This window comes from Corapipo altera, unplaced genomic scaffold, assembly GCF_003945725.1.
Source record: "Corapipo altera isolate COAL_440 unplaced genomic scaffold, ASM394572v1 66, whole genome shotgun sequence".
In the NCBI taxonomy this organism is placed as follows: Eukaryota; Metazoa; Chordata; class Aves; order Passeriformes; family Pipridae; genus Corapipo; species Corapipo altera.
Window position 1 is genome coordinate 643,465 of NW_020884924.1, and position 26,328 is coordinate 669,792.

Consider the following 26,328-nt stretch of genomic DNA (forward strand, 5'->3'; position numbering starts at 1 on the left):
ACAATAACACATATGGCAAAGAGATGACTGATTAAAAAAAATAAAGTATGAATAATAGGATGGATACTATTGTGAAATACATCGCATAAATCTATGCAAAAATTATGACAGTGTTTTTAAATTATATCCAATACCAGATGTCAAATTGAGTCAGTCGACAAGTCCATGGGATCTAGCAATCTGCTTTACCCTATAACAAGATGAAAGCTAGTTTGCTTCAGAGGGAATGAAAAGTTGGTAACAATTTGCTGCTAGCACATCTGGGAGGAACTATTTATTCAATTTTTCTGACAATTATGTTCAGTTCTTAAAAAGAAGTATGACTGTATTTTAGCAATAAATTAATGTCTTACTGCTTCACTAACTCAGTTTTATAAGTTCTGTGTCATTTAAAGAATTCATACAGCTGCACAAATGATTGGATGTTACATATGAAACCACATGAAAGACCAAAAAATGCATTAAATAATGTACTTCAAGAATTGCTTTATATTCCTAGGTAAATTCAACATGGCAGGAGTATGGATCAGATGTACTTGTTCCTCAGTATCCTGAGGTGCTGATTTGCTCCTCAGTGTCCTATGCCTCTGATCCTCAACTGTTCACCTTCTCTTTTCTTACACATGTCAATGACTTGCATTAATACACTTACAATGATTTGGAAAGTCAAATGTGTAAATTCACATACACAGGCAGAGCAATCAGAATCAAAAGAAACTTAACAAATTGCAAGATAGTCTAGCCTTAAAATGAAGCAATCACTATACCCCCCCAGAGAATGCAAGAACAAGGGCTGTGACATCCATTAGGATTGCTGTGATCTTAATTTCACACCAATACAGACATTGAATAGTTGTATGAACTGATAGCTTCCCTTTCTGCATTTCCCACTCACATAAAATGAAAAAAAAAAAAAAAGGTAGAGAATGAAGTAAAAAAGTTTTAAATGTCAAGGAGTGTTTGACATCTCTAAATTGATATATTCATCCTGTGATAGATTCTAGGTCTTATTCCACTGCCAATTTCACAAGCTGAAAAAAAAATTCACTGCCCCACTTATTTGTTGCTAGTAAATCAATTTAAATGCTATATTGCAATGCATATCCGGACTGAAAAAATACTAAATGTTCTGGGATATTAACCCTTCCTTTCCTGCACAACAGTATTAATTATTCATCCCACATCTGTTATTTTACATAATTTTCTTTATACAATACATTTTAGGACCTTATTCCACTATTTACTCTTCCTGTATCTACTTCTCCATATGTCCATTTATTCTGTAGCCACCAGCTCCTCCCTCTGCCCTTTCTTGGGTAAGATGTACAATGAAAACTATTTGAGAAATCTAAACAACCATTCAACTCCAGTATTATCTAAGACTGCAAACACAGAATGTTGTCCTGAATTGAGGAAAGGAAAAAAGGTAGGTATAGTAAATACAGACATGAACACACCTATTTTGGCAGACCTCAACTACAAAAGTCTGTGTTGGAACAGGGATACCCACTACAGGAGAGAAGAGTGTAAATGAGTCTAGAGAAAACTTTAATATTAACCACTTGAGCAGACTTTCTATTTGGAAGATTGCACTTCTAAAATATAATTATTCTACAGGTATTTTCTATTGACAAGAACCCTATGGTCTACAGAGATTTCAAAGTTTCTTTTAAAAATTGATAATTAGAATCTAATGTACTGCTTTTAAACAAGTGTATTTATTCCTTCCCTCTAAAAATACATAAACCCTGACATTTTCCACAAAATAAAAGGGGGGGGGGGGGGGGGGTGGGGTGGTGCCAGAGACTTTAATTCAAGAAAATTGAGAAAGAAAAACAACAGTGCTAATCAAATTTCAATAAAGTAGGTTTTCTTTCTTTTCCTCTCCATCACAGACATATCCACCTTCAGAGGACATTTAGGGACAAGGGGAAATCTTCTCACAACAGAGTCAGTGCAAATGTTTCCTGATCCTAAACATCTGGATAACCTAGGGCATCTTCTGAATAGTCAGTTAGCATGCATTAGTCAGACTAAAGCCCTAAAGCTTATGTTGAGAGAAGTTAGGATACTACTACAAAATGGGTTGGATGAACGACAATCTGCAAAATAGGTATATGGAAACAAGGAGCAATTAAAATCAAAGAATCACATAATCATTTATGTTGGAAAAGACCTTTATGATAGCTGAGTCCCAGTGCAATGTGATGAGGCAAAAGAAAGGTGAACAAAAGGAGAAAGAATTACCTTTTTTAAAAGGTCATTTGGAAAAGAAGGTTTTGTTTCCTTTTAAAGCTGAAAATTATTTGCGCAATAGGAAGTGGTGTCTTTGTACCATCTTTGTACAGGGCTTTTATAAGAGACTTCCATCTGTGAGTAGACTTTCTTAGTGCTATGAGAATTTCAAACGACAATTAAAGATGCCAATTAAAGGATGTATGTGTATATATATAAATATATATACCAAAAATTAAAAAAAGTATTTGAATTACTAAGCGATGCATATCTTATTATCATGACTAATTTTCTTGGGGGTGTATTTCTATGTTCTTTTTTTGTTTAGTAAAATATTTGCTTCCAAGAATTGGCATTCTTCTGACTAATTTTTACAAAAATAGTAAAAAACGTGGTTCTACATTTTAAAGTCTCTTTCTGTCCAAATTAGATTAGAATACAATCTTATTCAAGAAGAATTAAATAAAAATAATTTATACTCTTTTTCTAATGATTCCTATTTGGCAAATAAAGTTGAACTTTTTTTAAATTAAAACTCTAATTATCCAATTAAATAAAACGTTATCTCCTTATATCATGGGGATTTAGCCTAAGCATACTAAGTCAGACCACACTTTTCCAATAATAAGTGTGGTTGTCAGTTAGTAAGTTGATGGTAAGAAAGTCATTAGCAAGGAATAAAAGCAGTACCTGATCTGATCAGTTCAGATGAATCCTCATCCCTATGAACCTCTCTCTTGAGAAATCAGGGATTGTTCTTTTTCTAATTCTGCTCTGCAATAATATTTTTGTTGCATCATGTGGAATCTATTAATAACACTTGTAAAATCACAGTAAAAAAAAATCTTTTATGAAATGCCACAGAGAGAAAAATATTGATAAAAGAGAAAAGTTATGCACTAATAAAATATTGAAAGAATAAAATATATTAATAATATTGTAAGATAACTTAATTATGCAAGTAATTATATATATAAATTACAAGTTGTATATATTTCAGATTATTATTTTTGAGTCATCATTTCAGTTGGAGATGATGGGTCTGTGTTCTAGTCCTCTGAAACTTTAATGTAAGAATGACTATTGGAAGTAATTTTTTAATTAAACTATTCTTGGTGGTCTCATGTAAATCCATGCTACAATGTGCTCTGTGTACATTGTAACAATGTATAATTATATTGATAGCTTTAAGTCCACATTTATGTCAAACATCATTTGGGAGAAATTTTTTTCAGAATGATAACAGCTGATGGGACCATGAATCTGCTCAGGTGTTACTATAGTAAAGTAACATAATCACGTGTTCCAGCAACAAATTCCACTATTGCCATTGGACAGCAATAGGAGACAAAATTTGAGGAAATTTATCAACTTCCAATTTCTTCTTTGTCCAGTGTAATCTTATCCATCCTACTGAAGCAATATGAGCTACAATGGAGCGTGCAGCTGCTGATGTCAGCTCAGCGGAAAATGATTTCACCATCTCATCAAATTTTTATAAGTTCAGGATTTTTCAAAATATTTAACAGGAACAGAGTAAGGGATTGAATCTGAAACCCTCACACTCCAAAGACCTTGATACATAGATGAGAAAAGTGGTTGTGCCATGTATCCTCATTCATAGGTGTGGCTTTTCCTTTCCCTGCTCTGCACCTGAAATCTGTGGTAAACAATCCTCTGTTTTGAAGGAGCCTGTGGAAGGCATCACCTGTTACAAATGGATGCATTTCATTTGGCACCAGCAGAGCCGATTTGATTTACATCTGTGAAAGCACTGGCACTCCCTCTGTACCAATGCCTGGCTGGAGTCCTGGTGGCTAAGTGGTAGCATAATGTTGATGCCCAAAACTGAGAAATGAGGGAAGGGCATTTGCCACAAGCAGGGGTCTGGGGAAAAAAAAATCATCGCAGCTTTAGATAGGAGATAGTTGTATTCCTATTAAAGGCAATACTTTTTTTTTTCCTGAAAACTAAATGAAGACAACATTACAATCAAATTCTACACACTTGTTATTTAATTGTGCAAGATATGAAAAATGCTTAATGGAATTGCTGTAATCAATTAAAATTATAAGTATGAAGGGGTGGTGATCTTTTTGGGAAGTATATATGCTTTCAGTATTTCTGTTTTGAAAGAGGAAACACTGTAAGAATCAAACAGATCTGCATCTCTCTAGATACCACATATTGACAAAAATACATTATTTTGCACTATATTCTCTGCTGTATCCCTTCTACAACATATATAAAATATCAATGAATTAAAATATGAATTACGTTGTATGAATAAATATCATAAAAAATAGACAAGAGAGGCTTAGGAAGTTTTTACATGACATATGTTACATCTAAAGCAAAACTTGTAAGACACCTATTAGAGAAGAGTTTATAAATTCTAATGACAGTCTAATTATATTTATGAAGATAGTCTCTCTGAAGATCATCAGATAATCACTGTTCAAAAATCTGAGAACAAGCAGGAATTTTATATTGCAAAGCGTCACTGAAATTAAGCTGTTGGCAAGGTTAGATATTTTCAGTCTAAAATGAGGTGTTTATGCTTGAGAAGTAAAATGACAAAATCTGTTTTCTTTCAAGGATGTGTGAATGTGATCCATTTTCTGTAGAATTATACTCTATAGATGTCTTAAGCTACAAGGTACAAAATCATGGTTAACTACTTGGGCATTACACAGAAAATACCATTAGTATCAGAGGACACATGCTTGATTCACCATCTCATCTAATAATGGGTCATGATATTATGTACTTGTTTTTTTTCTTGGGATTTAATTTCCCATGGAAGCTATAACTACAGTCGGTCAGTTGTATGACTTTTTTTCCCTCACAGTAATTGTCCTACTCATGCCAAAAGGAATATCTTTGTGTAGGCTGTAGGATTAGCTATGAATATGTCATAGGGAAGAAAGTGTAGGGTATACCATTTTGCTTCTGAAGTGACAGACAAAAAGACAGCTGCCTGTTGATGACTGTCATGCTACTGGAAGAGATCATGGCTCTGAGCAGCTTCCCATTCCTTCCTTTGGTGGCATTCACTTCTCCACCCTAAACATCTGGAGCTAATTGAATTCCCCTGAAATTCTTTATATCATACTGTTACATCTAGTTAAAGGAATAAAATGTCTGGCTTTTTTAAGCCTGGCTCTTTTGAAATTAATTATGGAAAACTCAAACTTCTTGCTGGAGTTGCTCTTCTGAGCAGGCAGCAACCTGTTATGAGGGACAGCATACATTTCCACACCATAGCTGCAACTAGGAGAAGAAATATATATCCAGCTATGTAATAATAAACATCTAAGGGCATAGTATTCATGAAGTCAGTTATCTCCTACTGTTAATCAGTCCTAATGCAGAAAACTGTGGTTAGGGGTTAGCTGACCTCCACAGTCACAGAAATGGTGCACATGAACACACACACAAAGTGAATCCCAAGCCTAACTCTGGCTCCCTGACTCAACCTTACAAAATCTCTGCAGGTACCTTCTCTGTAAAGTCAAAGGCTCAGTATAGTTCCTAGAAGTGCACACTACTTAAGACTCCCTAAACTAGGTTTACTCTACTTTAGGAAGTCACAATTCTACAACATGCAGAGACATAAAAGAACACAAGATCATTATACAGACTACAGTTGCACTACCTAGTAGTTTATCTATGTTGAATGTTTTTCGTGTCAAACATAATAATAAAAATTTAAAAAAAAATCACTGATAAATGCACACCTTTAAAGTACTTTCAACATGGTCTCTGTCATAAGCTGAAAATGACAGATTCTTGTAGTTAGAACATGAAAAGAAAGACAAGAACTATAGGGTCTCCACCTTTTCAAATAAACACATCACTGGAAACATATGCTGGAAGAGTATCAATTTGAATCCATTGCCTTTGGAGAGACTAAAGATTATAAACTGATTATAAAGTTCATGCTTAATTTGACAATGATTGGAACTTAAGTTAGCAAATTTATCTTTTGTTGTTTAATTTTTTATTTATAACAGTATACTCTTCAACTCCAGTTTGATCTTGGATGGGTTTAGAGCAAAGGCCTATTACATTCTGCTGGTGTTGATGAAGCTTTCTTCATTTTGATCTTTCCCTTAATACATTTCTTTTTCATTATTTCAAATATTTTTCTTCACTGACTACATAGCAAGTGAATATAAAACCTCCCTTCTTATGTATTTGAATTTAATGTTATGTTAAATACAGAAAACTTGTTCCTTAAATCACACTTTCTCTAAAGCTCTGTCAGTTAAGGTGTCTCTGTTTCATAATGACACACTAGTACAAGTAGTGAATGACAGAGTAGAAAGATTTTGCCTCAACCTGTCTATCACTGTGACAAGGTATACAATCACAAACTATTTGACCACTTCTCTCTTCTAAATAGGCAAAAAAAAAAAAATCTTACTTATATCAGAGGTGCAAAATATCAATTTTAACACATATATTAGAGGGATAATTTTACAGCCTTTACAGGCAGAGAATTTTTTGAGTGAAACATAATATCTTCTGAATTTTTAACCATTTTGTATTAAGTTGGTCCAAAAAACCCAGGCAAACATGCATCTGTGACACACACACACACACACAAAAAACCCAAAACAATCCAGGAGTCATGAATGAATAATGCTTGATGTGCAGCTGATATAGGAATAGAAAGTACAGCAAAGAAACTGAAAGACTTCTTCTGTGCCTAATGCATCAATTCCAAAAAAGCACAGTCATATGAATCATGTTCCAGTTGTAAGATTTCCTCATAACAACATTTTTAAAGGCTGTATTATCAGATAGCAAGTGTTGATTTTCCTTGGGTTCCAGAAGCGGTATAGGAAAGGGTTATGTCATATGTATTTCTTTCATTTTGATAAAGCAATACAGATAAGTGACACGCTGCATAGTTTGTATTTTCTTCTGGTTTGAAACACAGATTTTTATTTTTTTTTTTTTGAGGTTTTGCAAAAATAAGAAAAAATTCTCTTTCAGTGAGGTCTTTTAACTAATCAACCTTTGTATGGGAGAAAAGTAAGTTCCTAAGACACAGGTAAAAGCATCAGATAGAGTTTGTTCTTCAAGCTTGGATTATTTAAAACAAGCAGCATTTATACAGCAATATGCAGAACTGAATCAAATCCCAGAAATCCTGTTAAGGATACATTCATATTTCACATATCATTAAGCTGCACTCAGTAAGAATGATATGCCTTCTTTTTAATAGAAATGTCACACCTAGGTACTAACAAGCAAAAGAAAAATATCTTCCACAGCTCAAGGCTAAATCATTTCTGCTTAAATGGAGCAGTTTAATTATAAATCTGAATGTAATTATCTCTGCTGGATTTTCCCAATGTAATTTTTAAAAACGTGTTGAGTTTACATGAAGTTATATGCTACTTAAGGCTATAACTTGCAAGATTTACTCATGTTTTTAATGAATAAAGAAAAATCTTCCTAAAAATCAGTGGAGAACACAATGTATTAATCAAAGAATTTTCAAAGCTTTATAATTTGGAACAGAATTGTTCAGTTGCTGTAAGATCTCTGTTTTCTCTAACTGTGGCTGTACTTATGTTTTATACTGATGAAATGAAAGAACAGCCACCTCTGCTGCTGCTACTGGAGATGGAGGAGGAAGAGAAGAGTGTAGAGCAATTTTATCTGAGAGACAAAAGGGCAGAAAAGTTACTCCTACAAGGAACTTGGAAGAGGGAAGAAGCAGGAGGTGAGGAATAAAAACTGTATCTGGGTGAGAATATATTCTATCCTTTTTCTGAAAGAACTGCTCAGTGAAACAAGAGAGATGTTAATTTTTCCTAATCCTCCTGCATATGGTATTTTGATAAGTCCTGGGGAAAATAATTTATAGGGGAAAAATCTCTTCAGTCTCCTAGGAAGTGTAACTGTGTCCATAAAGCCTAAATCTTGGACTTGAAAAATTCAGTGGCAAAACTCCCATTGCCTCCAATTTTATTCCATAATAATCAGGGCCTTACAAGTACTAGCAGAGTACTTTTCTGCAGAGCATTAGCAGGGTTCTCTCCTGTAGACTGAGTGTAAACATTCTCTTTTGTTTAAGTTCACACACTTAGGGAAATTTTCTTTCCACCTTTAAAAGTTTTACCAAACTAAAGGTCTTAAAATGGAAACAACAGAAGTCTTTTCTTATGTGGAAATCATTCCCCATCTGTCTCTCTACTCCTTTCCTGCCCTTTGATTTTCCAGAACTTCAAATAATAATATTTCTGTTAGGCAGAAATGACTGTGAAATCCTTCCACTGTTGCAGGATATAGTTGTTACATGGCAGAGGTATTATCCATTTATAAGTATTCACAGAAGTAAGGCTTCATTCACTGACAAATGTTGCAGGTATTGATAGCTAAATTTACCCGCATTTGCAGTAGCTGCTAATTATGATCAAGGAAGTCATATTAACAAAGGGAACCCGTTTTTAGAAATTTTCCTAAAAAATATTCCTTTGGTTTGATAAATGACACATGTGCCCTTTTTGACCATAAGAACAGACTTATCTACTAGAAAATAATCATTGTCTGGAGACCTTATGAACATCAAACATCATCTTTCCTTTACCATCTGCCTTTAAGTTTTCACAGATTTGCAACACAAAACTCAAGTTCATCATCTTATGACACTTACTCCAAATGTTGAAACAAGGACTGAGAGACATGTTTTTATCTCTCCAAAAAGACTATTTAAATATTTTTACTCACTGAATAATACAGAATCTCTACAGTGAATAAGGCACTTCAAGAAAACATACAATCTATTGACCATCCATTTTAATTGTACCTGAAAGATGTATGTATAGAAACTATATATTTATTAATGATAATGCAGAACACTGGCACCTATTTAGAATTAGACAAGATCAAATGAAATAGCACCTGTGTGTTAATGAAACTCTTATTCTAGCAATATTTGTACCATAAATTGAACTAAATTTAACAATAAAAGAGAATGTAGTCTAATTTACATAGGAAGAGAAATCAATTACTGCATCCAGTTCATTCAGAAAGGTAAAATATAACCAGAGTGCTTATGTTTAAAACGAATCAAATAATGAAGAAGTAATTGCCCTTATTTACTACTGAATTTACCAAAAACTACTAAGCCAGAAAACAATAGTTATTTCTGTTGCCCTTTTTTTTTTTAGAGAAAAATACTCTAGATAGACAAATTACTGAACCTGTAGAAAGCAAGCACCTCTATTTCTATTAAAAAATCGATTATAAAAGCATTTATTTTCAGTGCAAAGTTATTTGTTAGAAAATCTCATTTCTTTGAAGGATATCTGAGAATGATTGATCTTCTCCAGTATTTATTCAGTGAATCAGAATAGGTTCAATGTGGTGAAAACTGCCTTATGAGTGTATTCTTTTCTAAGGAGTGCTTACAGTAATTGAAGAGTAATGCACTCTGCCATTGAGGTAAGCTATATTTTCCTACCTCATTCAGGAGGCAAGATCTGACTACTAAACTCTTACAGTGTATGACTATTTGTACATAGCAGGTACAGTCTTTACAAAGACAGCATGCAAGCCACCCATGAGAAGCCACGCAAGGACGTACTCTGCAGATTGCACTTTATTTGCGTGTAGGAAATAACACCTAACTGCCAAAACCCATATCCACAGCAGGGCACAGGTCTATTTATAACAGCCACATGCCCCATAGAGCTTGTTCTTTTAAAGGAACACTGGGGAGATTGATTCAATAGGAACAGAAAAAGGGTTTATAGAGAGCTTCCCACCTTCCTACCCTCACCTTCCACACCTGCACAGGGAAATAGCCATCCTTGTTGAGCTGCTATAAGATCCGGTTTACAGCTACAACCTCTACTCTAAAGCTAAGCCTTTTGAGAGGCTGGCTTAAGAGAATGAAAAGAATATAGCATTCACTTGTCATGGGCCTTTTTAAGCTTTCAGAACAGATTCATCTCTCATTGGCATCCAGCTGACCTTGTTTTGAGTGCTGCAAAATATGCTTTGAAAAATCATATAGCACAGACAGAAAAAAAAATTAGGTAAGACCAAGCTTTTGATTTACCATATGTGTGCCTTAAAAGTACATATTTTTCATCTTAATGATACATTTACAGGAAACATGAATTGGTGTTGTGGGATGCCAAACACCTGTCAAAACGAAATTTCATGCTATAAAATCATGAATAAAGTATGTCCCAGCACACTTACAGCCTTATCAGGATGATGTTCTTCTGTAAGAATTCATCTGAATACTAAATTTTCTGTAAATATTCTTTTAAAATGGATAAAATTATTGAGACAACCCAATAAAGATTTTGAAATTCATAAATACATCAAGATTTCTTTGCTAATTTGTTCATTAACTTAATGACCTAGTTAGACTGGGCTCAGCCAGCATGATTAAAAAACCATTATAACACCAAGCTCCTCTAAAATAAAAATAATCTTTAAATTAGTTTGTTTTAAACAATACTTCTAAGTAGTGGTGTTTTCATTATTAGAACATCTGGTTTCTAGAAAAATAGTAATATACTTTCTTCATAATTTGGTATACCAGCTGCAGCTAATGTAGCATTTCTGATTTCCTGAAGCATCGATTTTGTCAACTTTTAGTGCTGTGGACTCCTGGTGACAGTTTTGGGGCTTGTGTGACTCCTTTGTTATCAGCACCATGTAACTAACCATGGAATATGAGATTCCTTGGGATTTTTCTTTTTCAGTAAGAACTCTTATCTTTACATCTGTAAAAATAAACATTCACAAACTCATTCTTAAATGTGAGATAAATGTGAAATGAAACTGTATTTTAGAAGAAAAAACAATGGGAAAATCTGAACATGCCTCATCATTACATAAATTAAAAACTGATTTGTTCATACACATGAACGAATGCAGAAATGCTGATTAACTTCCCTCTCAAAAAAAATTTGACACATGTCATCTCTACTTCAGGAAGTTTGTCTTCAAAAACACTGTTTTCACTTTTAAGAAAGAGCACCAAGAAATATTTTTTGAAGATGGAAAAAAAAATTACAGAGTGGTTCTTCTCTGTGATCTGCGAATGTCATGACTTTGATAGGCAGATGAACAGGTGTTTCAGCCAGGCTGAGCTGTACAAAGCACAGCTAAGAAGAGACACATACCTGTCTATAAAGAGGTTATAAAAGAGCAGTTACACATCTCAGCTGGAGCATATTTCTCCCCATGACTTCAGTGCAGCTTTCTAACATACATCCCTCCTTAGGACAGCAATGTAGACTCACCAGAATCATTGAGGGAAGGTTGTAAAATGCTTTCAGATGACTTCCCAAAAGTGCAAGTAAACCTTTGTTTTCACAGCATTACTGACTACATTTTGTGGACTGATCCTGCTGCTACACCTACCTCTGTCTCTCAGGAGAAGTATGTGTGCCATGATATGCCAGGGCAGCAGATATCAACTCTTTCTCTACTTAGTCTGCAAGAACTCCTACATTTCCTGGCTGAGCAGTACTGCCAGCTGTGAAAAGGATGGAAAAATGCTTTTCCCTGTGGACAGGCAAAATAATAAAATAGTCATGACAACAGCAAATTAGCAGCACATATCAGCACTGCAGGGTGTATTTAGGATTTGTGTAGCAACACACTGTCAGAGTCCCGGAGGTATTACAGGCTTTGACAAAGGAAAGTTAATGACATTCAGGTTCTACAAACCCATGTTCATATAATAGCTAGAGCTGATAACTTTACATCAATTTACAGAGAGCATTATCAACCCAACTTAGAGGAAAGGAAACAGACAAAGAAATAGAACAGTACAAAGAAGCCCAATGGTACAATTTGTAAACAGAATTTGGTGACTTTTATGGCAGTACTTTATCATTCAGCTGCCTTCCAGCACAACAGCAACTGTAGATGAGCACTGTTTGCTTTTCACTCAAGCCATAGAACCTCAAAGGTCAGGGAAATGAAGCAGAATATATAGAACTTCAGCAGGGAACACCCAAGAATTGATCAATCTCAGTAACTCCAGCTGAGTTACTCAAAGAGAGAGAGTGAACAGAGAACAACAGAGAGATGCCAGCTCAACAGAGAACACCACCTAAACAGACTTGTCATCCTTCCATATGAAACTGGGTCAATTCAATGAAGGTTTAAGGTCAAAACCACTAAAGGTCAAGACAGTGAAACCGGTGGACCTATGAGAAGAAAATTTGAATTGCTAACCAGCTCAAAAGTAAATAATCAAATGGAGTTTCCCCAGCTGCAGGTTTTACACACACAAATATACACCCACAGATTGTCCATATGCTTGTGGAGTTTTAGAGCAGTTCTTTTCCTAGTAAGACATAGAAGAGAAAAATGAAAAAGAAGAGAAAAGAAGGACCTTTGATTATGATCAAAGGTGTAAATCATATGCATTACTAATGGATGTTGCAAAACAGCTAGCAAATGTTTCCAAAAGAAAGGGTAAATTAATTTTACATAGCCAAGTATTTTAAAAATACACATTTTATGAGAATCTTAAAGGAAAAACAGATGGCATTTTAGACTGCATTCTACATACAAGTTTTCTCTATCACAGATTGTGAATAATATATACATCCTTTTTCATCTCTTTCATGTATAAAAATGTTTTTAAATATTAATTTTTGTAGTTTAAAAAAAATATTACAATGAGTATTTTTAGGAGCACACATTCAGAAGAAAGTACTGGCCTTCACAGGAATAAAAATACTGATAAGAGCATAAAAAGTATTTAGAAAATTACTTATGTTCTTCATAACACATTGTATAATTTTTTCATACCAAAATTTTTATCTTGAAAAATTCAATTTTTAGTTGGACTATTCTTTTTTTTTCATAAAAAAATATACTTCATTTTATCTTACATTATTGTAGTGAAAAAATCTCTTTAAATAGACCATATTTTATTAACTAAATATAACAACAAATAATTCTTCATTTCTCTGTCATGATTCTTATAACTTTGCCTTCCCTGTTTCATGGGGGTTTTTTATCAATCAATTAAGATCAAGTCAAAATTTAATCCAATGGAAGTCTCTCAGTGAATTCAACATAAATTTAATCTCTCTCATCATTTTTACTGTTCTTAGTATGTTTTTTTACAATGAAAAAAGTAATGGCTGAAAATGTTCTAACACAAATAAGACACGGAACTAACAAAAAGAAGAAGACATATAGGCAAATGTAATTTTACTTGCAGATCACACACAGGCACACACATGTGCACACATGCAGCACCTCTCTCTTGCCTCTGTACCTTGGAAGTTCATTTCTTCTAAATCAAATCCTGATTTTGTGTAAACCATGTACACACTTAGTACCTAGGTTTTTCAAGGATTGTAGGCTATGAGAGGTGTACATTACAAACATGAAATTATGACACATTGAGACGTATAAATTACATAAAGATAAATATCATTAGGAGATACTCCAAAACTGAAATCGCTCTCCTGCTTTATACTACTATTCTGCATAATTTCTTCCCCACCTTTGGACATTTGACTGTATATATCACTTTTTCTTAGTAGTTCTTCTTAAAAATAATGGAAAATTTAATTTAAATTTAGAGAAAGACAGCTGACTAAATATGACAGGATTCACCTAGCCTTGAGTAGTGTCTCCATATCTATTTTTTATTAGACACAAGCTGTACCTATGTTAGCAAGTAACATGAACCAGTGAGAGTATTCTGTAGAATGAAGCAGCTGACGGTGAGGAATGATGCAGGCAATAAATGCATCTCAGGGTTTTTTGCTGTGAATAACATCTCATCTGGTTCAATGGACTAAGTGCCAATTCATGTAGTGCATCCTCTTGAGTCTTTTTTTAATCAAGAAATGATCCAGTTTGTACTCTCCAGGACCTCTCCTGATGTGAACAAAAGTACCGTAAGTCTGAATGATCAAGAGATTTGCCTCAAAAGTGCATTTTAAATCGGAATGAAAATGCTCATGAAGATTTGTCAGCTATTGGGTAATGATTCTGAAACATGGTTGTGACTTTAGTATTTAAGATACAATATGACTTCTTGATTTTGAAAGAATTGGAAATAATTTTTAAAGAAAGCTCCCATTTAATTTTTGGACACAGCTCAAAATGCAAGTGGGCTTTTGTTAATGCCTGCATTATAAGCAAAGGGAATTTCTCTTAAAGATATATAGTATACAGGTCTCATCAGCTGTTTATAAAATTTGTGGTGGCATAATATGAAGTGAACAGGAGTTTAACAGGAAAAAATGAAACTCTACTTTAAAATCCTTGAACCTGAAGATCAACTTTCTGAAAATATTTTGGGTTAATAAATGCTGTCAAAATGTGTGGCGTATTGTCTGCATTTAAACAAATATCACAATTAACTTTTTTTGTAGACATTATTTTAAGCCGTTGATCATCTTGTCCTTTAGCATTAATGAACATTAAGATTATAAATGACTTTCAGGGTTTTTTTAAGACATTGTCATGATACGCTATCAATGGCTTTGCAAAGTCCTTGCATAATTTTACCTATATTTATCTTTGCAATTTACTTTTTTCCTGCAGTTTGAGCTACATTACTGGAAAGTAACACTGGAGAATTAATTACCAAAGCAAATAGTTTCAGCCTATTTATTTAACTCTTTGTGTGTCCATCATTAACAAACATGACAGCAGACCCCATACAAACACACAGAAGGAAAGAATCTTTCATTCCTATCTTGTGGATATTGGGCAGAGGGGTTGCAGGTGCCTTTTTCTCTCAAAATAATACCATTTTATATTTTCCCCAATAATATAAAATTATCTGTACGATGCATAATGTGATTAAATTCAGTACATATTATATTGTATAGCTGATAGGAAAAGTAATCCCAATAGGCTATTACTTATACAATTATTTTTAACAAGATTTTAACTACTGATACTTGGAGATAATTAAAGAAAATGTGCATCCTGTCAGAATTATTTAATACACTGAGGAAGCCATTACTTCTGAATCAGTCTCTAGGGCTGGGCTCCCCAAAGAAACACGTTAACAATCTATTTCAAGGCACACAAGTAAAGACCCATAAAGCATAATGCAGAGAGATAATTTTGAACACAATACTTCTGGTTTTCTGTTTTCTCTGTTATTTTAATAGTTTAGTCATCTAGTTTGATGATCCATGAATACAGTAGGCTAGTGAGGCCTTGGCAGCATTGACCTTTTATTCCCTTCTTTCTTTCCCTTGAGCTTACTTCACCTTGCAGTTACAAATCTGACATTATTAATGCCAAGACTAGGAAAAGATTTGGAAGCTAACTATTTAATCTAAAGAGCATTGCAGAGCTGGATGTAGAGAAATTTAATCAGTAACCTCATTTCCAGGTAGACAGATCTGCCCAGCTCTCTGTTACTGTGTTCTTTAACTGAGACACAACTCCCTACTTATCAATTCAGACAAAATCAAACTGTAGACCATTATTTATATTAAAAAATCCCCACATGTAACAAGAATAATAAAAAATCAGAAGGATGGACTTTCTAGGATTCAATTTAATTTCAATAATTACTCTGACAAGTAATTCAGCCCTTCCTGTGTTTCAACTCCCTACTTAGAGAGGAGAGCTAATACTTCCTTGCCTCACAGAGCAAGTGTAAGGATAGTCATTATAACGTTCGGATGTCTTACTGATGAGGCCCATAAAAACACTTCTCTGAATCACTGTACATTATAAAAATGGTAATAAGTGTAAAGCACAGAATAATTCATTTTTTTTGTAAGATCAATTACAATTTCTTAAAAAAAAAAGTTGCTCCAAACCAAAATAATAAGTTAGACATTAGTTTATTTTTTAATTGTTAATATATCTAATTTTACTCTCCTGGATAATAAAATTATGCTATTGTTGCCACCAGATTCATCTGACAGAATTTTACATTCACCTTGATGAAGAAGAAATGATCTAGTAAGTGCAATTCAGAACCAGGCCTTACAAGAGCTTTCAGACATGGTACTGGAATGAACATGCCAAAATGGTAAATAAAGTAAATAAAATAGTACTCAAAAAACCCCCAAACCAATCTTGTTTGCATCCAAATAAAAGAATAATTTTTTTTGGTCCTATGTTTTGCTATACAAAAAAAGAAATTTAAAATTATTATTTCTAAAATAAATTATAAGTGTGCTATTTCCCTCTAACAAAGTTAAACATAGAAATTACTCTAAATAAGTAAATATTGTAGTTTTTTAAAATGCCACAATGACACATACCTTTACCGAAAAAAAGAATTCAGTTATACTGATCAGTGTTCTAAGTTTTCAGCATCTTTATAATGGTTCTTAAATTGCACAAGTGCTGTCTGCCAGAATTCATCAGGCTTGTACAGGAATCTCCTGATTCTGCAAACAGTCATTGATTATTTTCTTGGACTCTACTACTTACATCAATTAGAGTTAAACTAGAAGCAGTTACCTGCTGTTGGGCTGATACAGCTGGATTTGACAAGCAAGAGCTATTAACTGGCTTATACGACAGTACTGAAAAGTAATCTTGGATTCCAGAAGATATACCTTGCACTAATAACTTCAATGAGACTTCATGGCTTTCTCTTTACAGTTTATGCTCCAGTTCTCACAGTAAGAAAAGACATATTATTAAAGCAATTAGACTGTCCTGCATCACTCTTTTTTTGTCATTCTTGATTCAAATAAGCAAAAAAAACATAAATATTTATAGGCCGATGTTTTTTTGACACAAAAGCTCTTGTTAACTATCCAAATCTGCATTTTGACACACTAAAGAAAATGTCTTTGGTTCCTGCATTATGAATCACTAATAAACTGTACTCTCTTCAATGCAGAGAACTACTACTCTCTACAACATAGAGAACTATTCTACACCAACACCAAGATTACAAGAAAACATAAAGGACTCAGAATCAGCTGTGATCAACATCTTACTCAGACATCACTGCTAAAAGCCAACATCATGAGAAAAATTGAATAGAACAACCTCTGCTGACTGGCATAGCAACATCACCAGAGACTACAGTTAACTCACTGCCAGTCACTGGGAGAAAAGGCTTTACTAATTAAAACATATTTGTTGACATTATCCTCTAGGATATTGTAATAGAAAATTCTCTCTCATCTTGCCTTACCTTAAGTCTTTTTAAAGGGCAACTTGAACTGAGCACCAGAAAAGTTCATTTGAAAACCCAAAGTAGTAAAGAAAAATCAAAAGGATGTTGTACACATACAGCTATTATGAAACAAGTTTTCATTTGAAAGAGATTATAATTTCCTCAGAGCACAACAATTTTTCTTATTAAGCATGCTTCATTAATAATTGATTGATTGATACCCACTCTGAAAATGTTTTTTGTTTCAGGATAGTTATCATTTTATTCGAAAAAAATGAATTTAAGTTTTAAAAAAATTTGTTAGATTTTATTTTATACTCAAACATTCATTTTGAACTTCACTGGAGATTTTTCATGCTATTTTTTTATAAATTGTAAATAATTATTTGTATTTGATTGAAGCAATTTAATCCCAGAATCACAGGATGTTCTGAGTTGGAAGGGACCCACAAGGATCATCAAGTCCTGCACAGGACCATCCTGAAGAATTACACCATGTGCCTAAGAGCATTGTTCAGATGCTTCTTGAACTCAGTCAAGCTCGATGCTGTGATCACTTTCCTGGGGAGCCTGTTCCAGTACCCAGCCACTGTCTGAGTGAAGAAACTTTTTCTAATATTTAACCTAAACCTCCCCTGACACAACTTCAGGCCATGCTCTTGAGTCTTGTCACTGGTTACCTAAGAGAAGAGATCAGTGCCTGCTCCTCCTCTTCCCCTCATGAGGAAGTTGTAGACGGCAATGAAGTCTCCCTTCAGCCTCCTCCAGACTGAACAGACCAAGTGATCTCAGCTGCTCTCCATATGGCTTCTCCTCGAGACCCTTCATCATTCTCATGGCCCTCCTTTCTCTAATAGCTTAATATCTTTCTTATACCGTGGTGCCAAAACTGCACACAATATTCGAGGTGAGGCCACACCAGTGCAGAGCAGAGCAGGACAATCCCCTCCCTCAGCCGGCTGGTGATGCTTTATTTGATGCTCCCCAGGACACGGCTCGCCCTCCTGGCTGCCAGGACACTGCTGACTCATATTCAACTTGCCATCAACCAGGACTCCCAGATCCCTTTCTGTGGCACTACTTTTCAGTGACAATTGTATTAATATACAAATATAAAGATTTTCATTTTAACAAGTATTTATTTTGAGTAGGATTAATATTTCTATTTGTGAAACTTGCTGTTTTAATTTTTTCCTATTGCTTTTTTAATACAAAATCCACATGCCTCCAAAATGAGCAAAAGGAAAAAAAAAATCCACATTTTGAAAAAAACAATCCACCTCATAGATATGAAATCCTGAGCTTTAATCTGGTCTCCTGGCACGTAGCAATTCTTCAATATTTCCATATTTTTTCTTTTCCTACTGAGAATTTGTATTTTCATAGCATATTTAAGTGAGGCTTTATGCTATCCCCTTGTTTTTTAACACAATACATGTTGCAGCAATCATAACTTTTATTCCATTTCTGAGCCTCCTTGTTACTTCGATTTACACATTGTTATTCAGATATCGGAATGGCTATAGGTATTTAATACTTTCCTACATGTTGCTGTCTTGGAAATTTCTATTTAACTTCTTACTTGGCATTCTGATGCTCTTCCAGAAAGGAGATATCATGATCTCAGTTCAATTTTAATTGTTGGTCTAATGTTTCACTTGTTACAAATTTGGTTTGCACTGCCAACATACATAATACATGCCTGTGTCTGATCCGACTGTCAGAAACACTATATCCAAATCTACCAGTGAATCAGACATTCTCAGATAAACTCTAGATTTAGATTAAATATGTTTAAAATCTTCAAATTTTCCTGGATTAAAAGCAGTAACTGTATTCTAGTTTGTCTATTCACCTCAAGTCCTTCAGAGAATTTTATAAATATTTGTTAAGCTATCCTTTCATATATTCCCCAGTTCAAATAAACTTCCTGCCTACATGAAGCCATTTATACGAAAACATTCCGAATAAAACTACAATTGATATAATGTTTTTCCTTAGCAGATAATTTCTCTAACCTCATTTTTATTTTTCCATCTGTGTTGGCAATATAAATGTCAGACATAATGCTAGTTCCATCAGCACTATTCACTTAGCTCTGTTCAGAGGTCTTGTGAGAGCCAGTCACTTCATGCTAGGAGGACCATCTCCACAGGTTCTCAATTTCCTACACTGATCACTGAACTCTAGTGTAATATGGCCTGCTAAATTTAAGAGTTTGAAATATTTCAGTCTGTGACCTCCTTAGCTGTTCAGAACAATGACCAGAACCTTTTACATCCTCTAAAATGTGAGTGACAGTTCAAGAAATTGGTCCTTCCTTTTGATTTTGATCTCTCTTCATACCGAACTCGTTCTTTCTTGTCTCCCGTACAACCAGTGAAAACATAGTTCTCTTTTCTGTTTCATCTCCAAATGTCTCATAAAATTTTCATGAATGCAAGGACCACAGGCAAGAGGTGTTACTACTACCAGTATTTTGCTGATAAATGTCCTGCTATGAGATATCTAAGTAAATCAATAAAGTGAAACCACTAGATCAATAAGAAATATTCTGTTTAAGTTCTTCACCTCTACCACATGTAAGAATAAAACTAGGTCTTTATACACCTTGTAAAAAGATAACCTTGCAAGAGTAAACATTAAATGCTTGTCTGACTTGCTCATGGGGGTTTTGTGTTTCCATGGTTCCACTTCCTTCTCACACTTTCACGTGCAACTGTCAAAATTGCTTTGTGTCTCATGCTCTATGCAATATACAGGATGCAAAGCTTTTAATGTCATCACTTTTTTCATCAGCCAGATATAAGTGAGAGAGACATAAGTCTCAGCTCAACACAGTAAGATAAGAAAGCCAGATTTCTGCTACCAGTTCTGATTCCTGTTACACTTTTTTTTACCATTTCATTTTTCCTTGTCAATTTTCTTATCTGTAATAAATTGTCACAGTGTCTTTACCTGAAAAGGTGCATGGCATAAGCTCAGTAAGATGGTTTGGTAAACCAGGTTAATGTGATCATGACTGATTAGGCTTCAAATTATTTTCTGAAGACCACCAAGACCTTAGATTTAACTAGGATTTCACTGTAATATCAGCAGAGAGAGGTGGGTATATGAACCCTTGTATGATGTATTGAACAAGATAATTCTTATAAATAGCATATCTTTCATATTAAAATCATCCAGGGATGAGTAACTGTGATGTCCTGCATCATGGGGAGTCAATTAATACATTACTAGCAGCAGTCCCTGAAAAAATTTTCCTCTCCTTGTTGATGGCCCTGTGCAAACGTCTAATGGAAAAGGTACACAGGTCTCTCTAATATTGTGACTTCAGTTGTGAGCATGGAATCTAATAGGCCAGGGAAAACCCTTTGGACAACTTGAAATGAAATATTATTGTGACCGTCTAGACAGAAATCTAGTAGAAATATAATTTAAAAAATCAGATTAATCAGAGTACAGTTATGAACAGACTTAAGCATTTTTTTTCTTCAAAGGGCAGTGGTTTTCAAATTTACTGCAAATTCTCTTCCTTAACTTTTTTCTTTCAAGTTAACTCAGTGCGTATAAATGATGCCAAAATGATAGCCACAGCACTGTAAAATTTTTTGTCTAAACAGATTTTACACAAGCAGTGCAAAGTTTCCTTTACAGACTTCCCTTTCATCGAGGTGCTCACCCAAGAGGGAAAATAACTGTGAAATGATATTGTATTCAGAAGAATGTGTTGCTTTAAGCCTGATGGAAGGTGGTCAACATTAATTCAGTTATATTAAAAACTATCCCCTACAAAAAGCATAAATTAATTCTATGCTCATATTTCAAATGCAGAAGATAAATTATTAGGTTTCAAAAAAGCACTTTGATCTGGTCACAGATACGGAACTCTGTTTCCTCCAAATCAGCACTGTTTCTGCCTTGATGTATAGGCAGAACTCTGAAGATGATGAGGCTTTCTCAGGACTGATGAAAAATACCATATTGTTACATGTACCCTGTACTACCACAGAGCTGTCATGACTATCAAATTTTACAGCATCTTTTTCTTAGCAAAAAATATCTGTAGTAGTTTGTATGTGTGTGTATAATATGACAGAAGTTTAAAGAACAAAATGTTACAAAACATAGGTTATTTATTGGCAAAAAAATATCTGGCAAGCTGAGGAGTTTTTTGGGTTTGTTTTTTTGTTTTGGTTTGGTTTGTTTTTTTTGTTTTGTTTTGTTTTTTTTTCACATTGAAAAATAGAAGAGAAATGGCCATTACATAGAAGAGGACTTTGCAATCTTTCCTATGCACCCAGTCTGCTTCCAGTACAAGTTGCCGTATTCGTGTCTCCGCAAGCTTGAGGACAGACAGCAAAAATCCTAACTAAAAGCAACTGTGGAGATGTACAACAAAAGAAAGATGCAATGCATTTACACGTTAGGAATGCAAAGACACATATAAAGGGAAGTACGCTACATGGATCACAAGTAAAAACCTTTACCAGTACTATCTTGACAATGAAGAATGTATACTGTTCTTGTCTATTTTATTTCTTGAACGTTCAGTTTATTTTGCTACCTCTGCATGTCACTATTGAAACACAGCAATTAAGAAAGGTTGCAGAAAGATTTATAGTGTTCCAATGGAGTTGCTACCCTTGCCTAAGAGCAATTAAAATTGCTACCTTGTTTGTGATTATGAACTGTGTTGGGACTTGGCCATGCTTGAGGACCTGATACTCTGATGATTTCTGTCACCATTCACTGAGGACTGAGCTTTTGCATAAAAAAAAAATCATGAACGTTTTTGTCTTCATCCATTCATGTGTTATTTTACCTGGCCTTCTGGGGCTTCACAGTACCAGAAGAACAAATAAAGTGCTGCAAAGTAACTGTGCAAGTCTTATTTTACAACAAGCCTTTCAGTATCCCTTTCATTTTCATGGGTCACATAGTAATGCCATATCCTAATTTTGCTTTATAGACTGGATCTGCTCACTAGATGCCTGGTAAAGGGGTTATCTTTTGTTTAGCATTCTGATGGATTTTTATGGATCTTCCAGATTACACAAGCAGAAGATTTCCAAACTCTAATATTCAGGTTAAATGCTTTAACTATGTCAACTTGCAACACTATTTCAAGATCACCACCTGCAAGCTAGACTAATCTCCATCAGTTTCTAAACTATATTTTGGTTTGTAACCTAACACTTCTTGAGACAGTCTCCTAAAAACAGACATGAAAGGAATTAAGATGCCGTTATTGCTGTAAATCTGTATTCTCTTACAGGAGGTTTGCAAAATTAAATAGTCACCCTTAACTGTTTAGTGAAATTGTCAGCTGTTTTAATAGATACATTAAACTCCTATTTATAAATTAATGTGACATTATTAGTGCAGTAGTTCTGTAATAAGTAATGTAAATGCCAATGCACAGCTATCTGGCTATCATGGCTGAGAGAAGATAAAAACCCTGAGATTTCAAGTCACATGAAATATCCTACACTTTATCATACACATACTACCACTTTAAAATATAGAATAGTAGCATTATAAAAAGAATTGCTTTGTAAATATATGCTTTTAGAATAAACATTAATTATGATAAATAATTTATTTCTGCAAACTAATTTCTGCAATCAAGAAATCAACTGCATTTTACACCTTAAAAATTTTATGCGATTTTTAAAAATTGCATAAAACCTAAAGATATTGATTAGCCGCTGGTGAGTATATTCCAGTATGTTGACAATGGTTTGAATTTATATTAAGATTGGCTTTCATTATATGGATTTAAAAGTGCAATTTCTCTGAGGGACTTTTCCCATTCATTGTTATACCTTCTTTGAGAGTTTTGTGGAAAATAAGGGGAAAACACATGTCCATCTTGTGTTGGGCTTCCGTAAGAGATTCAACAAAGATGACATACAAAAACTGGCAGTTGTTTTTTTTTGTCAGATATATGGAAGCAAATAGTTAATATAGATATAACAAGTTGTAAAAAACATCATGAGGCAGGCAACAAAATTTGTTGAAAAAAGTTATAATCTGGAATTAAATGCTCTATGGTAAAAGCAAGTTGTCTTAATGTTACTGATGTTCTAAGTACACATTCTAGTTTATTTTGTATTTCACCACTAAGACCCTTCTGTATTTTATTTTATTTATTAGGTAATAATGGTATACGATATCCTGTCAAGAAGCTTCACTATAGTGTGTGCTACTCTGCAATTAGATTTTTTTCCTCATAGTTGATAAGTGTCTTTTCCACAACTTGCAACGGTTCAAAAAAGTCTCAAGAGATACAGATATACCAGGTAAATCTGTGATAAGTGTTACTCTTAATGAAAATATTCCATTAGTTCTAATCTTGATCATAAACTTAAAGTCAATGGACCACAGAAAGAATGAAGCAGCTGATCCATCACTATATTAATAATAGTCAATTTAGTGCAAAATTAATATTATTTTGGCAGCTTAGAAGTGACCCTAAATGACTACCCAGACAATCTTACATAATGGAATAAAGAGTAGTGAAATATAATGGTGCAGCAATAACATCTCTGTCTTCTGAGGTAAAAAGTACAACAATCACGTTGCCTGTGCTACAGCATTGAATGTGATTAGAGTCCTTGTTTGCATATTTAGCAAGTTGCCAGAACAAAGATGTGTGTTAGAGAAAGTGTAATTTGTATCAACTGGACATCACTAATATGCAATTTTTCATTATTTGGTTCCTCTTTCTTCAGACTGTAAAACAAGCTCATTGTATTATCTTTGTGCCATAAACGTACTGCTTTGTAAATTGTTTTGACTAATATATTTTAGTGTTTAACACAAATGTCTACATGTGTAATATGCAAGTACATTTTTGGCTGCTTTATTAAATAATATGGTGAACCACATTTTATTTATACATCCTCAATTCAAAATAGATTTCTGGAAGAATAGGAGGGAAATTAATTTCCTGCTAATTTAATTTATATTTAGGGGAAAAAAAAATCACAGCTTTTACATTAAAAACAGTTACAAAATAGTATCAAAGTAAAAACTGAAGCATCATGACATATTTTATGGTAGGAGAATTTGAACCTTGCTGTCAAGGGAAGTGGCATTTGGGGACCCAGGAACCAAATCCCTGACTTCTTATTTTCATTATGGTCCTTAAAATCAAAATTACACACAGCATCCAGTTATATACTCTGCTAAGACTTTTTTCAGATCTCATTTTCAGCTTTCCTATCTGAATATTCTATTATTTAAATTCACCCCTCTCACACACACCTCAAACAGTTGGCTATCAATTACTTATGCCCTTTACAGAAGCAGTTGTCATATAATGAGAGAATTGCATGAATTCTCTGCATGAATGAATGTGCATGCCTAAACACACTAGAAAACCTATAATGCAAGAGTTTGAATTATGAAGCAATAAAACATATTAGAAATACCTGAAAAAAACCTGAACAATCAGAAATAAAATAGGTGGTACTGAGGCATAAGATAGCAAAAAATAGGTGTTTTCATTAGCTGAAAACTGACTTGGACTAACCATATGAATCACAGAAATGTCTGTGGATTCTGGGCTAGAGATTTATGTTTTAAATCTTATCTCTTGATATCAGACCGATATTCATTGCTAAAAATCAAGTATGCTATTACTGTAGATTCAATTAAATTTAGTTATGCACCACAAACTTATCTCAGAAATCTCTTTGTTTGTTTGTTTGTTGTTGGTTGTGTTTCTTCCAAAACCAAGAATAAGGAAATAAGACAAACATGCAAAGATAGAAAGTATATAGTGGTTATACAAGAGGTTGAATGGTAAAAGCAATGAACAGAGAGAACTACTGTCAGTTGAAGAAGATTTGTCCCACCAGAAACAGGTACACGCTTATAATACATTTTTCTATTTTTATCATTTAAACTTTTAAAGAAAAAGTAAAAAATTACCTTTCCCACGTACTGAGGTTCAGAGCCCATGTACTCCTCCAGTACAAAAAATTGATTCCACACCCAGCCTCGTTTGACTCGCTGAGCAGATGACCTCCTCCCTGGCAGTGGGACAACATTTTCTCTTGGTTCTGCTTCTAAAATCTCTTGTGGCTGTGGATGCAGTGGCATTAGGAGACCTCCATCAAACAGGACCCAGAGAAGCAGGGATAAGCAGTTTCTTGTAAGCATTGGCAATGTCTTCCCTACAGCAAGTAATAAAAACTCCAGCACTTAACGCAGAACAGATGAATCCAGGTTTGAGGTGTCTGTGGCCTTCACAACTTAGCTTCTAATTTTATTGCAGAAATACTAACGCAGGCATTAATCCTTCTGATGACAAGGTTTTTGCTGCATTAAATTCCATCTAAAGGGACCTATAAAAGAAATTTACATGCAACATCAAATTACATAAAATTACATTGAAGCATTTATTAAAATTCTCACACCTAGTTAGTTTCTAGAGACAGAGAAAAAGATTAAGAATCACAGTTTAAAAGAGATTGCTATTTCCATTGTAGCACTGAGCTGCTCTAGAACATTGTACAGTTATTACAGTAATATGTTATGCTTGCTCTGCTTAGCGTTCCTTTTGTGTCTGTCTGAGGACAGACCCATAGCCTTTGCTTTATGACCTAGTTTTCAAAGAAAACTGTTATCCATCAGTGATATCAAATACTTTTATTCCAGATTTACAAAGAAAATTCTTGAGAAGAGAGGAGCCAGTCTTCCATCCTACTGAAATTCTTTGCTTACTTTCTCTGTTAGAAAAGAATCTTGGGGTCTTCTCTACAGTCTGCTGGTTGCCAGGTATAAAAAATACTGCCTGTAGGATTTAAGATAGGTCCATATTACATGAAAAAAAAACAAAAAAACAAAAAAAACCCAAAAAAACCCCAAACAAACAAACAAACAAAAAAATTTGTAGCACTATGGAATTCACCACTTTGTTAGGACCATATTGTGTCATTGATTTTTAAGCA

At 34.1% G+C, this 26,328-nt stretch overlaps 1 protein-coding gene across 6 annotated transcripts in view; it reads right to left on the bottom strand.

Moving 5' to 3' along the window:
• The window catches only part of CDH12 (cadherin 12), a 520,207-nt gene that overhangs the window by 119,006 nt on the left and 374,873 nt on the right, over positions 1 to 26,328 (bottom strand). For all 6 annotated transcript variants that reach the window (XM_027657479.1, XM_027657475.1, XM_027657476.1 and 3 more), the window contains one exon: positions 25,307 to 25,722. In XM_027657479.1, coding sequence (XP_027513280.1) covers positions 25,307 to 25,537 — 231 coding nt within the window. In that variant the 5' untranslated portion in view covers positions 25,538 to 25,722. The remainder of the gene's footprint in view (positions 1 to 25,306; positions 25,723 to 26,328) is intronic.